At 45.5% G+C, this 17,309-nt stretch overlaps 1 protein-coding gene across 1 annotated transcript; it reads right to left on the bottom strand.

The window, feature by feature from the left end:
- Window positions 1–558: 558 nt before the first annotated feature.
- On the bottom strand, window positions 559–16,905 carry LOC136764479 (E3 ubiquitin-protein ligase DTX4). Its single transcript, XM_066718597.1, has 10 exons — window positions 14,640–16,905; window positions 11,842–12,706; window positions 11,491–11,754; window positions 5,441–5,502; window positions 5,194–5,355; window positions 4,822–4,883; window positions 4,561–4,722; window positions 3,067–3,228; window positions 2,862–2,951; window positions 559–2,669 (listed from the first exon to the last, which is right to left on the bottom strand). The coding sequence occupies exons 1-10, from the start codon at window positions 14,845–14,847 to the stop codon at window positions 2,343–2,345; spliced, it is 2,364 nt and encodes a 787-aa protein (XP_066574694.1). The 5' UTR covers window positions 14,848–16,905; the 3' UTR covers window positions 559–2,342.
- Between the last annotated feature and the right edge of the window lie 404 nt (window positions 16,906–17,309).

Below are 17,309 nucleotides of genomic sequence, written 5' to 3'. Positions count from 1 at the left end.
TACAATTCTATCAATTTTGCATTCGATTTTTTTTTTTGGATCTCAACATCAATTTTTTCTCAAGTTTTTGTTTGTTTGTTTACAATATATATATATTTTTTTGAATGCGATACTTATGGCGCTAATTTGAGCCCATACCCTCCCACTAGCTGTGATTGACAGAAGGGGCTTTGTCACATTGAAAAAGAAATACAGAACCACGCATCGAAATGTAAAAGCGCACTTAGAAATGTCAAAAGCGGCAAATGGGAAATAAATAAATGAATAAGTACATTTAGAAGTAAATTAATTAATAAATAAATGTTGAAATAAATACATTTATGTCTATTTATTTATTTCGACATTTATTATCTATTATTTATTTCAACATTTATTTATTCATTTATTTAAATATTATTTTCTCTCTGTATTTATTTTAAATTTTGGCATGGATTATCCTTCATACCCCCCCTCACCCTCCCTTCTCTCTCTCCCCACCCCACCACTATCCTTCTTCACCGTCTAACCCGACCCTTCTCTAACTCACACTCAAAACAACAACCAGCTCGGGTCAAAGAGCAGGATGAAATCTCTATTTATTTTATTATTCCCCCCAGAACAAGAACAAAAATAAAAACACAAATTAATAAAATGAAACTCAACAACAAAATAGTCATACAAAATAAGAACAATTACTCATAGCAGCTCTGCACATTCCCTCTCGCTCACTCCCCCAACCCCGCCCCCCCACAACATGAAAATAACAGCAGGCAAATATTGGAAAACAAAACAAAAAACTATTTTCTTCCACAAAAGCGACCAATCAAGTCAGAATAACAATCATCCCCATCAGCATCATCATAGTGGGAGAGAGTTACCCAAATAGAATAGATAAACTAATTAAATGGTACGAGAGAGAGAGACAGACAGAGACAGACACATTACCCATGTAGCTATAAGGGCAATTCAATCACATACAACAGAAGATAAAAAATGGTCATTTTAAAAAAGAAGGAAAAAATATATAAAAAAAAAAATCTGCAATTCTCACTTTTTTCCTTTTTTCTTTTAATATAGACAGCTAAACATGAGCCATACAATTAAAAACATGGTTTTCATGAAAACTGGTAATGTGCGTATATATATATATATTATATATACACACACACACACACACACACACACACAGTTTGAAACATACACAAATATAAACCCGGTGATTTATATATATGTATTTTAGTGGTACAAGGTTCAGAGTCTCATATATACACACACAACAGTACAGTACAGTACAGTAAAGGAAGATTAAAAATGGTCAGTAAAAAATGACCAAACTGATTGAGCAGACAGGGCTGCAATAATGGGCACTGGGCCGATCCCCGCCCACCACACTGGGAGAGGGGAGAAAGACTGGGAGAGGAGGTCAGTGTAGCAGTCAGCCAGTGTGTCATCCAGCCAGGCAGCCCCTCTCTCTATGTATACATCTCTTTACAGTAACAGGAACAAACTGGAATGTAAATGCTTGCAACTGGAGGCTGCAGTGCCATGCAAAGGCCACCAGGTGGAAGATAAAAACACACAAGGAATGGATAGAGCGCCACTGTCACTGGCTCACACACACACACACACACACACACACACACACACACAGTAAGACAGCATGAGGATTTAGCTTATGTTTCGTATCACCGGGGGGGGGGGGGGGGGAGGGTTGGGGGAGGAGAGGGAGAGAAGGGGGTCAGAGATCTATAGAGAGATGGGGAGAAAGATGGGGAGTTCGAGAAGATTAGTTTAGGTTTAAACTAACAGTCAGTATTATTATCACCATCATCATTATGACTATTACTGTATGTCACAATATTGTAAAAAAAGGAGTGACCAGCAAAAAAACCAGGGTACCATAGTAAGAGGTTAAAATACAATTTCAGTTTCTCTCTCTCTCCAAGGTAATGCAGAAAGTACCATAGTAAGTAGTTAAAATTCTCTCCCATTTCTCCCATCATATACATACACCCTCTCTCTGTCTCCCAGTCTCTCTGTGTTCAAGTACCATTCTCTCTCTCTCTCAGAGTTAAAGTACCATTCTGTCTCACACTCTCCCCCTCCCTCCCCCTCCCACAGTCTCAGTGTTAAAGTACCATTCTCTCTCAAGTGTTAAAAAGTACCATGCGGTTCACTACTTTGGCCACTAGGTGGTAGTGGGTGTTCTAACTCCACTCCCTCTCGTACACTAAGACTCTCTCTCTGAAGCTCAATCTCCACTCAGTTTCAGTGGTTAAAATACAACAGCTTCTCTCTCTCTCCTATACTCCCTTCTTCCATGCATCTATCCCCTTCTCCCCTCCACCCTTCTCCCTCTCTCTCTACCCCTCTCTGCCCCTATCCCCAACCCTCCTCCCCCCTCTGCCTCTGCCTTCTTCCTCCCCGCCCCTCTCGCCCTCGTCCTCCGCCCCCTCCTCCTCCTCCTCCTCCTCCTCTTCCTCCGCCCAGATGCCCTGCTGGCGGAGCTCCTGCAGGACGTTGTCCAGGTGGCCTGGGTCCGGGTAGCCGTGGCCGGTCAGATTGGACCCAAACTCAGTCTTGTGGTGCACCTCGTTCCACACCACAGTGTCAGACTCGCCCGTGGTGCTGGACGTACCCACCGAGAACACCAGACGCCGCTCCCACGCCACCAGCAGTAGCCTCAGCACCTGTGGGAGTGGGGAGGCGAGTTAACGTGGTGTGATTTGGTGCGAAACTGGTCTACTGCTCTACATTTCCCCCTTCTCTGCACACACAGACTGATAGTGTGCAGAGAAGGGGGAAATGTAGAGAGAGAAGCAGAGAAAAAGAGGGTAGGAGAGAGCGAGAGGTGTGGTGTGCAAGGAGAGAGAGGTCCGTACCTTCCTGCCCTTCTCGTTGTCAGGGAGGTAGCAGTGCCGGGGGAACCCCCTTGCTGTGTAGGGCTTCCCTGGGTTAGGGTGCTCGGGACCCTGAGAGAGAGAGATGTAGAGTTGTACAGCGTTGTAACATGGATTGCAGTATTATACCATGTCACACAGAGAGGTGTAGTTGTGCAGAGTTGTGCAGAGTTGTGCAGTGGTGTACCTGGATGCCCGGGGGGATGGTGTAGATGATGCGGATGGCCCTGCAGTCAGGGTGGCCGGGCAGCGAGTGGGGGATTGTGTGGTACTCCATCTTGCCTGGGGGCTGGGTGCCTGTCTTTACACCATAGATGGTCTTGCAGGTGGGGCACTGCAGACTGCCATCCTGAGAGGGAGATGGGGTCAATACAGCACAGGCACACCGACCGACTGGACACTGAAGCAAAGCTAGTTTATGCATGTTGTGTCACCGTATAAAATGCCATTCCTTCGCTGATCACTGGAGCTTCCCTATCAAAAGGGGTGAGGAACTAAAGTTGAGGGTGTGTGTGATAAGAGCAGTTCCTTTGTAGGCATTTCACATCAAGGGAGACGTACAAATGCAACTCCATGCAATTTCTGAGAGTTTTGGGGCAGTACAATATTTTTTCCCCTGTAATGATCTTTTCGTAAAGGGCTTTGCAGTCACTGAATACATTCAGCAATGTTTTGCAAAGAGGATAATTTTCTGTACTTGTCAAAGTCTTGCATAAAGTTCAGAAAATAGTTATAAACAATGACTTCCAAAATTGGGCTTTGCTTTTTGCCCAGTAGATTAAGCAATGCTATTTTTCCAATAGATGCTATGGTAGCAATCCTTCTGTACTGCTTTTTGATTGATCTTTGCTATCTGAGAGACTTTGAAAAAGCAGTTTTTATTTTCTTAAATATTTGTATCTCTTCACTCTCATTCAATTATGTGTTCCATCTTTGTCTTAAATGACTATATATACACCAAATGTTTTTGCTAAAGTTTCCTGTTGCTATTGGTTGTTCTCTTGTACTGGTCAGCTTTTCTTCATTGTTTTGTCATTCTTCGATTCTACATATTGCCAGTGTCCATTTCTGTTGTGCTTTCTTTTCTCTAGCTCGTGGTATTATGTTTGCTATGGTAATACTGTATGAATATCTGTTACCAGTCAAAAGGAAATGGCGTAACATAAAAGACACTTAGTGAAGTTTTTATTTATGTATTTGTGAACCTGGACACATCAAGCCTGGATTGAACTTTGGACTCTTGTTTGGGACATTCTACTTTTCTTTATTTAGTTGCTAGATGTCAACAGGATGCCTCTGGTGTCTCCCCTCCATGTTCTTCTCTGCCTCTCTATCCTGATGTCATTGTTTTGTGCTCTGGCTAGTCAGCACAGGGTGCAGGACATGTCATTTCTGTGTGAGCTCTTTTTGTTTGTTTCTTTATTCCTACATCCTGGGATCGTTTCTCATGGTTCATCTTTTCTCATTGGCCTTATTTGAAAATTAATTCTGTGGTGTTTACTCTTACCGACACCTGGTGCCCAACTCTTGAGGAGACATTACACAATATGGTACATTAACACTACACAGAGACAGAGGGTGACTAGAGTACAGACACACTGACTGGACACTACAATACATGAGTTGTGAGTAATCAAATGGAGACACACTAACTGTACTCATAATTGTTGTATTATGTTACCTTGTTGCCATTGTTGTACATGGCGACCAGGCACTGTAAGTGGTAGAGGTGGCCACAGCGCATGAGTCTGCCCACTGGCTCGCCCCCCCGCGACCCCCCACCTGCCACAGGGCCCTTATAGCCGGAGGGTCCAACCAGAGACTCCATACAGATAGTGCAGTCCTGCCATAGAGAGAGGAGGGGGGGTTAATATAATACAGTACAGACAGTACAGTACTGACAGAGAGAGGGAGGAATGGTGCTGCTTGGGGGGAGTCTCACCTCTTCAGGGGGGTTGCGTACTTTCTGTAGGTATTTCTTCACCACCTCCTCTGGAGTTTTACCTGGGGCAGAGAAGGATCATATGAAATGTGTATTATAGATGGTTTATCGTTGATCAGCACTGACCTCTGTGCGTCGACTCTATATAATGGATTATATTACAGTGCAGTATTGATTGATTGATTGATTACTTTGCAGTGCCAACCACTGTGCGCCTACGTCTTGCAGCTCCCTGTTATTAGTGTATTATGGGTAACCGATGACATTGATTATTGGTCACTGCTGACCTCTGAACACCTGCCCCTTGCTGTTCTTTATTAGAACATTGATTGACTATGGACGAATGATTATGGATTATTGACAAGTGCTGACCTCGGCGCGCCTGCCTCTTGCTGGTCTTGCGGCAGCAGTGTCCCAGGCCGGGCACGGGCTTCACCTCGCTCTTGCTGACAGGGGGGGGGTGCAGCACCAACCGCGGTGGGCGTGTTAGGCACACGGGCAGCCCTGCGGCACTCATCAGGATACCAGTGATACCTGCGGGGGTGGGAGAGATACGGTGATTGAGAGTGACTGACCAATTGACACACTGACCTACTGACACACTGGCTCTCTCTCTTACCGGCCAGTGCTGGGTGAACAGGGCTGGAACCATTGAGATTCTTCACTGGCACAGTGGGCACCCTGCAATGCAAACAACACAACGTTAAACACACCACAGCCATAATAATGGACAATATTAAAACACAAAAATCTGGAACCATGATGACACAATTTTAAACACTTAAAAAGTTGGAAAACACACACGACAGCTTATACACGAAGATTCACAATTATATACATAGAAAGGACGTGTACATACATAATAATAATCATACACCGATGGACAATTTACAAATAGACTTAAACACAGACACACACTCAAACCTATCTCAAAGCAGACACCAATTGATCGATACAAAAAACAAAATCAATAATCGATTTCGATCGATCACTAACCACCCACTCACCGGAACACCTGAAGGATAGTCATGGCTCGATCCCCCTCTCCCACAAAAACAGAGAGAGAGAGAGAGAGAGAGAAAGAACGAGATTCTACACACACTCACAACCCAAAAAGAACAATATATAAAAATGTTTAAATTTGGTTTTAGAGAACACAAGCACACATTACCACACTCAAAGGCAAAGTCTTCTTATAAAAAATGTGTAAATATAAAAACATTTTATATACATTTATACTTTTGCGTTGGTTGTTATACCAACAAAATTAATTTGGCATTAATAGTATCTTCCTCTGCTCTCGATTTTTTTCGTTACAGCAAGACTTTAGTTCTCTGTCTGCGTTCTTTCTTTTCTCTCTGTATTTCCCCCCCCGTCTTCTCCTTCTGTAAGTTATAGCAAATCTGCTGTTCTGTCGTGGAATTCTTTCCTCTGTTTCCTTAGAGTGGTTTTCTGTTATTCTCTCTCTCTCCTTCCACACACCACCACCTCTCTACTGCTTGCTCTCCTGTACTGTTTCTGCCCTTCTCTCTTTCACAAGAGCTACTATCCTGCTCTCTTGGTTTCAACTTGTCCACAGTAAATCTGTAGGTGTTGCAGCTTCTCCCTGTCTCTCTTCCCTCCTCTCCTCTCCACTCCACTCCTCTCCTCTCCTGGTGTCGAAATCACTCCGTGTGCGTTCTCTCTCAGGTTTCTATCTTTTCTCTCTCTCTCTCCCCCTCCCTCCCTCTTATAGTGCTAATCTACTCTACTGTCCATCTGCACAGTGACCTCAGAAAGAGAGAGAGACAGACAGCTGGGGATTAGTACTGAGTCACGCACCAAGACAAGCTGACAACAACAAACAACACACTCTGATGATGCACTAACCCTAAAGTACAGTCCACACACTATATAATGCACTGATACACTGCAACAGTACACTGACACTACACAAAACTAAAAACTACAGTACAGTGACCAACACTACACAACAGTACAGTGATGAACACACTGATACTACACAACACAGTAAAGCAGAGAGACTAAAACTGACACTACACAACACACTTAAGCACAGTGACAACACACTAAACACTACAGCACAGTACACCGACTAATGATACACTGACATATACTGACATTATACATACTACACAACACAGTAAATGGAACAATACAGTCCTCTACAGGATAGAAAACTAATGTAAAATATAGTATATTACAATACTACAGCACAACAATGTCCATTTATATTATAGTACACTACACTGGAGTGTAATGTACATTATAGTACAGTTTAATAGAAAATAGCACACTATACTGCAGTATAGTGCACTAAAATTGCAGTGTACTATACTACAGTATAATACAGCACAGAACACTAAAGGATAGTGTACAACATAGTATAGTGTCAAAAGTATAGTGTAATATAGTGCAGCGTACAGATATAGTCCAGGCAGCCCCCGACTGACGACCCCCGGCATTTACAAACAAAAAACAAAAAGTAATGAGATTTAGAGCATAAAAACCCCAATCTACGTCCACAGCTCGCATGTACGACAGCGTATGATGCAGACTCACCAGTTTGCAGCTGCTGCTTGAACTTTGCGCACCTCCGCCACATCGCCTTTCACTTTAGAGTTATTGGCGTGCGTTATTTGAACAGTTTTTGCTGATCATCATGTCTGAGAAAAGGAAAAGTGTCCGCACCCTTTTCTGCAATTCTCCAATAACCCAATAAATAACATTTAAATAAAATGTATCAAGTTAAATGTTTAAACGTTAATAAAGGTATATACTACGGTTTGTTGATTTAGTTTCCCTCCATGTCCATAGTCAATTGTAGTATTTTTAGGGTATGAAATGGGTTTCCAGGAACGGAAATGTCAATTATAACATTGCACTTCTGGGGAAATAAGGGTTCGACTTACAACATCTCTCCAGGAACCAATTAGGTCATAAGTGTGGGGGCTGCTTGTACAGTGCAGTGTGATATAGGCCAGTGTAGTAAGGTACAGAACAGTATACAGTACAGTAGTTACAGTTTCATTGAAAAGTGGACAGACCCTTTTTAAACTGCAGCTGATAGCGCCTCTTACTGCTTAAAGTGCTGCTACAATGACTGACTGCCTGACACTAATACTATAAAGGACATGTGTACAGATGCAGCATTCATATCCCCACTCTCCTTCTCTCTATCCCTCTCCCCTTCCATCTGTGTCTCCAGTCTGTGTGTGTTTATCTCAAGATCTTAAGCAGCTGTTGACGTCACAGTCAATCTCCTTCTCTCCCTCTCCTCCGCTCCCCTGCTGTTCACCTGTCTCCCTCACTTGTTCTATTTCAGGACAGTGTTAATATCCTGTAGTGTGTAAGTCATTAGGTTAGTCAGTGTATCAGTCAGTGTGTTAGTCAGTTTCAGTCAGTGTAGTTCATAACCAGGCACATGCGGGGGGGGGGCACACAGAGTGCCCTCCCTAATGTCTAATGCGCCTCTCTGTCTACTGTACGGCACTTGATCATAACCATTTCCTGATTTTTTAGAAGACATCCCATTAACCAGGGAGAATTACACTGGTCACAGGACAGATGCATTTCAAGGCACACACAAACAGAAATGCACCACCTTAACCTCTGTCTCAGTGCAGTGTGTCAGCAATACAGGTGGCAGTGTAGATAAGCCCAGATCACACTGGATAAACACTCTCACAATCTGTCTCTCTCTCTCTTACTCTCTCTCAGTGCAGTATTAATCCACTATAGTGTCCAGTCAGTCTGCCATGTATTAATTAATCTCTCTCTCTCTCTCCCCTGCTGTCCCTCCCCCTCTCTCCATCTTTCCTCCTGTCCCTCCCCCTCTCTATTTCTCTGTTTTTCCCCCTCACCATCTTCATACGTCTCTCAGATACTAAGGACACACACTACAGGCAAGTATAGAGAGGTGTATAAAGAGAGAAGGAGTAGGTATTAACTCCCTCTAGTGATAGCTCCACAATACTACAACCTCTCTCTTTAAATATTTGTACAGCGCTCTTTGTACTGGTCTATAGAGTGCGTGTCAATATCTCGCTCTCACACTCTCTAGGTATATCAATATTTGTCCTTCATTATTTCTATCTGTACCTCTCCTCCTTCCCCCCTCTGTCAGTCTGTGTAAATAGGTCAATATTTGTCCATAGTTTGTGTGAAAATTCCTCATCTCAGTTCCCTCTCTCTACTTCACACAAATACAAAAGGACTTTAATTACAGAAGCGTCTTAACCTAACCATTCCTAACCTACTCCCTCAAGTCATCGTTTCTCTATCAGTACAGCGGCGTCTCTACCCATATTGTCATTAAGACTAAATCTATCTCCCCCTCTTTCTCTCTCCCCCTCCCTCAATGTCCTTCTGTCTCGCTTCCCCTCTCCCACAGTCTCTCCCCCCCCCTCACTGTCTCATTTTCTCTCCGTCTGTCTTGGTATGTGCGTGTGCTTGCTTGTGTCCGTCGAATATGCGTCTGTCCATTCTTCTGTGCATTTATGATGATTAACCCCTTTATTTTATACAGGCTTCATTGTGTAGCAAATCCAGACTAGGCCTTGTTGTCAGGGCAACGGGTGTGTGGTTTGGGGGTAGTAGGCCCCTCTCTCTCTCTCTCTCTCTCTCTCCCTCTCTCTCTCTCTCTCTCTCTCTCTCTCGCCAGCCACCTAGCCCCAGCCACAACAACAAAGGTTACCCTGGCAACCTGGCTGCCAGCACAATGACAGGCTACACAAAAGGCCCAAACCGGCCCCTCAGTGCAGATCCTGGGAAACGGGTGAGACAGGGCTGCCCAGGGGGAGTGAGGGGGTGAGGTGGGGGGGCCCCTCTTGACCCTTCCTAACCCTGAACACACACACACACACACAGACAGACAGAGAGAGACACAGAGACATGTACACACACACACACACACAACCACAAAAACAGATAAATCCAATTTCCAATTTCACCTCCCTCTCTCCATGTTTCGCTGCTCTAAAATACATTTCTCGTTTCTGAATGGTCCATATACTTTTTCGTCCATTCGTTTTTTCGGATACTGAATTGCAAAGAGAAAAAACAGAACACAACTGGATTTTCAAATTTGGCTTTTTCTCGTAGACAAAGAAAATCGAGAAGTGTCATTTCCTGTTTTTCAGTTTAAGCAGCAAATATAAAGTCGGATTTGCACGCGTTTTCTTTATATTATTTCATATTACTGCTGGCCATGGAAGCTCATTAATCGGATAATCCCAAATACAAAAATAAATTATAGACGTTTAGCTTTCTAAGCATACTTTCGCTGCTCCTCTGCAGAGTGAACCGGATGTGAAGATGATTGTTCAGCACTGGGTGAACAGAAGATTAAAGATAGACACATTTGTGTGGTTTGGAAGGGGGGGCACTCAGGGAGGGGTAACAGTGTTCAATTCTCACCCAAAAGTCTGCAGGGAAGACAATTTTTCACAGCAGATGTGGCAACTGGTTTCCCCGAGACTTTAGTAATTTGAGAGTGCAGCAACATTAATTATTGTAATTATTATTATAAATCATATAGGAGAAACCAGCCAATCACAGAGCAGCATTCCCAAAGAATTAAAACGTCTTCAGTTGCCAACAACGTTTCTGGAAACTTAAATTCTAGTGGTGCAAGTGTCACTGGATGTACTTTGGAAGTGTTTAGTTATGTTTAATCAGGTTTGACAATTCTGAATTCTGAGTTCAGACCATAATGTTACAGTAAAATACTTTCAGCACCTTTGCAGCGCTGGTAGAGGCTTTGCGTTAATGTTGAGAAAAGCAACGCTAACAGAAGCTGTGCGTTCACGGAGAGACCACCAAGGCGCCGTGCACACACTCTGAGGAGACCGAGACCGCCCGTGAAGTGACTGGAGAGTGATCGCACTGGACATGGGCATGACATGCAGGGGAGACGGGAGAGTGATTGCACTGGACATGGGCATGACATGCAGGGGAGACCGATTTTATTTGTGGAACTTAATTGTATAATTGTGTTGTCACACATTTGAAATACACTTCCAATTTAATCTGCAGAGGGCCAGAGAATCTCTGCCTACAAAGCAAAACATCCCATTTCTTTTTGTATTTGAGGTTACGATTTCTAAGGTTTCGTTGAAGAAAACGTCAGTAAATCCGATATTGTATTTGCTGCCTACAAACTGAAAAATAGGAATTTTCTTTGTGAGAAAAAGCCAAAATGGAAAATAGAGTCATTTATGTGTTTTTCGTTTTCCAAGTCAGAATCTGAAAACCAACATATTCTCGGTTTGATGGAAGAATACTTGATTAATAAACTAAAGTTAAATAATGCTTTGCTTACACACACAGAGCCCAAACAGACCCCCCACACAAAAACACACAAAACAGCACACCAACGCAAAGAAAAAACACCTTCTCACCCAAACACAAAACAAACCCAACACAAACACTAGTGCGATAGCTCTGCAAGTTCAAGATTTTATAATGTAGCTCTACACACCAACACAATGTAACACACACACACCACTGCCCCTTGCATATAACGCAACAGTTACTGCTATGACACCGATGTAATGAGGGCTTGAGACACGCAACACAACACAAAACAAAACAGAGTAGAACACAACAACACAAATGCACAAACTTAAATCAAACAGTTAACACAACATCAACAGCATCAGCTCTTACCCTGAGGCTATGAGGGCCCGAGACTGCGCCATGGCAATGCGCTGTAGTGCTGGGCGACTCAGACCAGCAAGACTGGATCGAGGGGGCAGCGGGGGACCAGGGACCGGTGGGGGAGCACGGGAGGAAGAGGAGTAAGAAGAGGAAGAGGAAGCAGAGGAGGAGGAGGAGGAGGAAGAGGAGGAGGTGGTGACAACCGCAACAGTAGAGGCGGAGGAGGGGGCTGCAGCAGCAGTAGTAGGAGTAGGAATGGTGGCAGAAATGGAACTTGGGAGAGGCGGAGGAGGTAGGGGGAGGAGTGGGGGAGGGAGGGAGAGAGGGGGGGGTGGAAGTGGAGGAGGCGGTGGTGGGGGCAGGGGGGGCGGGAGAGAGGGAGGTGGGGGGCGGAAGGAGCGGGATGGGAGGGTGGCGGAGGAAGAGGAGGGGCGGGACAAGGTGAGGGATGAGGTGAGAGAGGAGGGGTGGGAGGTGGCTGCTGCCGCTGCCCGAGCCCTGGAGAGAGAGAAGGAGAGGGGGAGGGTCCTGGTGTGGCTGGAATTGGTGGCAGAAGTTGGATACCCAGTCTTTGAAACAGGAGCCTTGAACTGTAGCTGCTGCTGTAGTTGTAGTTGCTGTGGCTTCCTCCCTTGTGTGGCACCCAGAGAGTGTGCCAGAGAGTGTGCCTTGACACTGAGGACCAGCATGCACTGTGGGCAGCCACAGGCCTGAGGCAGGGAGGCCAGTGCGGCTGACAGTGCACCAGTGGAGAAAATCCCACTATTAACACCAACCAACCCACTTCCACCATTACTGCTACTGCTGCCATTGGCTCCCGCGCTGGCTTGGACATTCCCACCTCCTCCTCCTCCTGCTCCTCCTCCTCCACCCATAGCCATCACCATGGCTCCACCCCCTCCCCCAGCCCGTGCTCCTGCCCCACCTCCTCCCCCAACCCCTGTCACCAAGGGGTAGGCTTGATCAGACCGACGTTGGACCCGTCTGCGTCTGTGGGTCTGCTGGTTAACTTGGGTCATGTTCTGGAGGTCCACGGTGTAGCAGAACCCAAGCGGTGCCAAGTCCAGCCAGGGAAGCTGCCGGTCCATCGCGCACTGCAGGGCGATGGACACCTGGGTGTCATAGGGGGTCCATCGCCCACCGTCCCCCTCCCATTCCCACTGCCAGCCCTGTGCTGGAGCCGAGGAGGGCTCGTACAAGGAGCGGCGCACAGGCCGGAGAGTGCCTGGGAGGGGAGAGGGGTGAGGGTTAGCATTTTGTGGATTGTGCTTGACCGATATAAATACACAAGATTATTATTACCATATAGTATAGACACACCGACTGACTTATTACTGTTAAAAAGTAAAATATACAGTGTGTGTGTGTGTGTATATATATATATATATATATATATATATATACACACACACACACACACACACACACACATACACACATACATACATACACACACACACACACATATATATACACTTTTTAATATCAAAATATTATTATGATTAAGTAGGCTAATAGAAGTATTCCTGTGGATGGGTCTCTCTCTGTAGTGGAATGTCAGTTATAACAGAACAGACTTTCCTAAACCACTACTTTATTCTTATTGTGCAAAATCTCTCCCCCTCCTTCTGTTTTTATATATCTCTAATAATGCTGTACTTTAGGAGGGACGGGGGAGAGAGAGACAAAGAGAAAGAGGGGGAGAGAAAGGGTTCCAGGGAGGGAAGAATTCAGGAAAGGTCACAACCATAAAATCTAATGCAATTTTCTCTCTCAATGCACTGTAGTGTCCAGCTAGTGTGTCTGTACTGTACTTATTACCCCCCCAGTGCAGCTACAATGTACTGTAATGTCCAGTCAGTGTCTGTATTAACCCTCCCTCCCTCTCTCTGTGTGTGTGTGTGTGTGTGTGTGACCCCAGTTCCAAGCCCCATTCAGCTCTTCTCCTCCCCCTGTCTGAATTACAGCCTGTTGCTCCCTCTCTTTTCTTCTCTCTCTTTTCTTAGGGCATTTTTCCCAGGATGAGGGGGGGGGACTTTAAAATGGAGACTAACAGACACAGAGAGAGGGAGAGAGAGAGGGGGGGAAGGATAGAGAGAAAGAGCGAAAGAAAAACTGAAGAAAGAGAATGAGATAGAAAGACAGAGTGAAAGAGGCAAAGGGAGAAATGAAGTGTCTGTATGCCTCTCACTCATCTTACCAGTACCCCTCAGTTTCTCTACCCCCCATCCCTCCCTCTCTCCAGGCAGTCTGTATGTGAATGGCAGAGGCTGTGAGAACGGCCGCCAACACAAAAGACACAAAAACATCTGCTCTCAACAGAGCCACCGTCCTGAGGACACTCACACTGACTGCAGCCCCCCCTCCTTCCCTTGGTCACTCCTTCACTGCACCAACTCCACAGCTCAGCCCATGTCTCCGGCAGTCAGTGTATAATTATTACTTTGAAGAAACTAAAGTCTAATTTCACCTTTTTTCCCCCCACACCCTGCTGCCTACATCCCTACCTCCCTTACTCTTTGTCTCCCACCCAAGTCTACTCTGGAGTAACAGCTGGTGCAGATGCTGCAGTAATGGGAAAGGAATGTGCCTAAATCTGTCAGCTTGAAGTTCTGGATACAGCTGCTGCCTCACATCGCACATTAACCTCTTACACACAGCGTGCACATGGTTTACACAACACATACACAGATTGCACACTCCGAGATACAGACTTACTCACAGGTAGACGGACACATGCAGACTCATGGGGAGAGGAAACCACAAACACACAGAGCTTTATAGTCTCTTACAAATCACTGAAAATGTCAGATTCACAGACAGACAACACTATACAGCGATAGATACAGGTATAAGAGACACACAGACTTTTACCAAGACAATACGAAGATAGACTGATTCACAACGGAAACTGCAGACAGACAGACAGACAGACAGACAGACACGCAAACAGGCATACGCAACTACAGGGAGGGACGGACCGTCAGACGCACAGACGCTGCAAGACAGACCAAACCAGACGGTTCTCGTCGAAACAGTACATCAACACACTGTTACAATAACGAATTGATGCATCAATGAAAGTGCGGACGCAGGCACACAAACAAAACAGGAAATACATATATACACACATAAATGAATCGGCGACACTGGCTTACCGGTGTCCTGTCGGAACTGGTGCATGGAGTGCAGATCTATGATGTAGGGCGAGAGCTTGCTGTCGACCTGGCCTAGCACGACGCTGCCGCCTCGGGGGTTGGCCCGGATCACCGCCTCGATGTGGTGCGACACGGCCGGGCTGTAGGGCCGCCAGCGCCCGTGCTCGTTCAGCCATTCCCACACCACCACGGCGGAGGCCAGCAGCATTGTTCAGCGGACACGTCCAGTAAAAAGCACGGATCCCCAGCTGGCCCAAGCACGAACGGACACGGGTGTAAACCCCGCGTCTTGCTCTGGAGAGGCAGGGGAATTATTTCCACCCCGGAATTGCGGAGTTCGCTCTGGTTTCCACCAGGGTTGCAATTCCTCTTTGTCAGCCTTGATTTCTCTTGCTCTCCTCTGTGTCCGTCTGTCGTATTAGTCCCCCACTCCACCACCACCCCAGTTGTTTTAATGTCTTTCTTCCATGGGTGTTAAAATGTCTCTCCGGAACATCTTGTGCGCTCCCCGACTCGGGCGTCACTTGAGCCGGCGAGAGCCGATGAAGAGCCGCGTGTGGGATTATTATGATGATGGCTGCGATCAAAAATCATAATCAAAAATCAAAATCATAAAAACATCCAGGGCGACAGTTTTGCCCGTTCATCTGGTCGAATTCTTTTGCAAAATCTCCGAACAAAATGCAAAATAATAATAATAATAATAATATCCGCAAATGCAAGCGTCTTCTTCCTCAAATGATCAGGCTGCACGTATGATGTGTAACACCTTGCAATCGCTACATATATGTCCGGGCGACCACACACACACACGATATGTAAAGCTGCGTGTTGTCATTGTGTCTTTTAAATCCACTCACGTTAAAAACACATGAAAATCACAGGTGTCGGCATTCAGGCCCGGTTCCACTGGCTGGTTTGCGACGAACAGAAATCCACTCCCACTGGTCTCTCCTTCTGTTTTTTTTTTTTAATTGTTCATGTACTTCCCTTGAAAAAGATAATAAAATAAACACAAGAAGGGCGTAGTGTTTCTAAAATGAAGAAATACACGCAATACACGCAAATCCCGTGTGCTGCCTTTCCCACAGTAGGCTGACGAGTGCGGCTCAGCCAGTCGCCCGGGCGCAATATAACATAAGTTAGTCGTGTTTCACATGAATTCAAATTCTGGTCTGTCAAGTTATTCTAGATATATAACATAGTATAATATAGTAATGCTGCCTTAATAAAGGTAATGGTATTAGTATTATTAATGTTGTTGTATTTAGGCTATTTTTTATTGTGGGGGTAATTATTATTAAAAGTCTTGAATTTAACAACCCCCCAAATGTTTCAGCTGGGTAACTGTCTGTACGCCCTCCCCCCTGTCCTCACCACTACCGTGACGAGAAACGTTTGCATTCACTTACTTATTCATTCATGTATTCTCTCTTTTTTTGGGTCCAGTTTCAATTATCAGTTGCAACTCCCCCGACGATGAAGGTGCTCATGGAAATAATACTAATAGGCTACTTTGCTCCAGTGAGAGTTACTATAAGCACGTCTCTCTCTCTCCCTCCCTCCCTCTCTCTCTCACTCTCAGTCCCCTCCATCTGGTCTCTGTGCAGCGAGTTGTCTCATTGAGCTCGCCAGTTAACCCGCAGTATTGAAGTAACTGCAGGGACAGCAGCAGTAGTATCGTAGTAGTAGGGTAGTGGTAGTGGTAGTCACAGGAACGGCATTGAATAAACTTACTAAACGCTTTATTTCTCTCTCTGTGCCTAATTCTATATTTCAGAATACTTTCTTCAGATGTATAGAACTTTACTATTCTCTCTCTCTCTCTCTCTCTCTCTCTCTCTCTCTCTCTCTCTCTCTCTCTCTCACACACACACACACACTCTTCTTTTTTCCCCATGCAATATTTTCCAGAACAACGGACACCAATTTGAGTCGAAATCGTGGCCGTGCGTCCGCGTCTGTCTGTCTGTCTGTCTGTCCGTCGGCCGGGTCAGTTCAGCACCAGTAACCAGCTGAACAAGTGCAGCCAGCAACTTCACTGACCACTCGTTTTATCCAGATCCAGTTCCTTTACCTCGTCCTTGATTTTAAGATGTATACGCCCCCATTACAGAGATAACGGGACCGAACGACGTCCCCAGTTTTCCATATTATTTTGCATTATTGGCACGCATTTATGTACCCATTTCTGTTTTGATTTGAGTGCATAGACTCTGCCCTTGTCTTTTTTCTTTCTTTCTCTCTCTCCCTCACGGTGTGAGTGTTTCTGTCACTGCCCGTCCACTGTGCGTCAGGGTGGGCTACGGTCACGCCCACTGCCCGACCCCACAATGCGGGCGAGCAGAGCTACCACGCCCGCCCCGTCTTCCTCGACCAATCGCGCATCGGGACCCCCCCCACCCCTTCGCTTTGAATTCGCGTCCCCCTAATTCACTTCTCACCCCCCACAGTTTATTTGAAGCAACAGGATGAATTTTAAGTAAGGGGAGTAAAGGAGGGATGAGAGGGAAGAGGAAGAGGAGGGCGAGAAGAGAGAGAAGCACAAGAACACTTCACATTTTAGCCTGTCTGTGGTAGCAGCAGCAGCAGCAGTAGCTATGGCACTATTAGTAATAGTAACATTAGCAGTAGTAGCAGGAGCTGTAGTCGAGGAACTAGTAGTAATAG

Source organism: Amia ocellicauda, chromosome 12 (assembly GCF_036373705.1).
Source record: "Amia ocellicauda isolate fAmiCal2 chromosome 12, fAmiCal2.hap1, whole genome shotgun sequence".
Taxonomy (NCBI): domain Eukaryota; kingdom Metazoa; phylum Chordata; class Actinopteri; order Amiiformes; family Amiidae; genus Amia; species Amia ocellicauda.
This window is presented reverse-complemented; position numbering and strand designations above follow the sequence as displayed.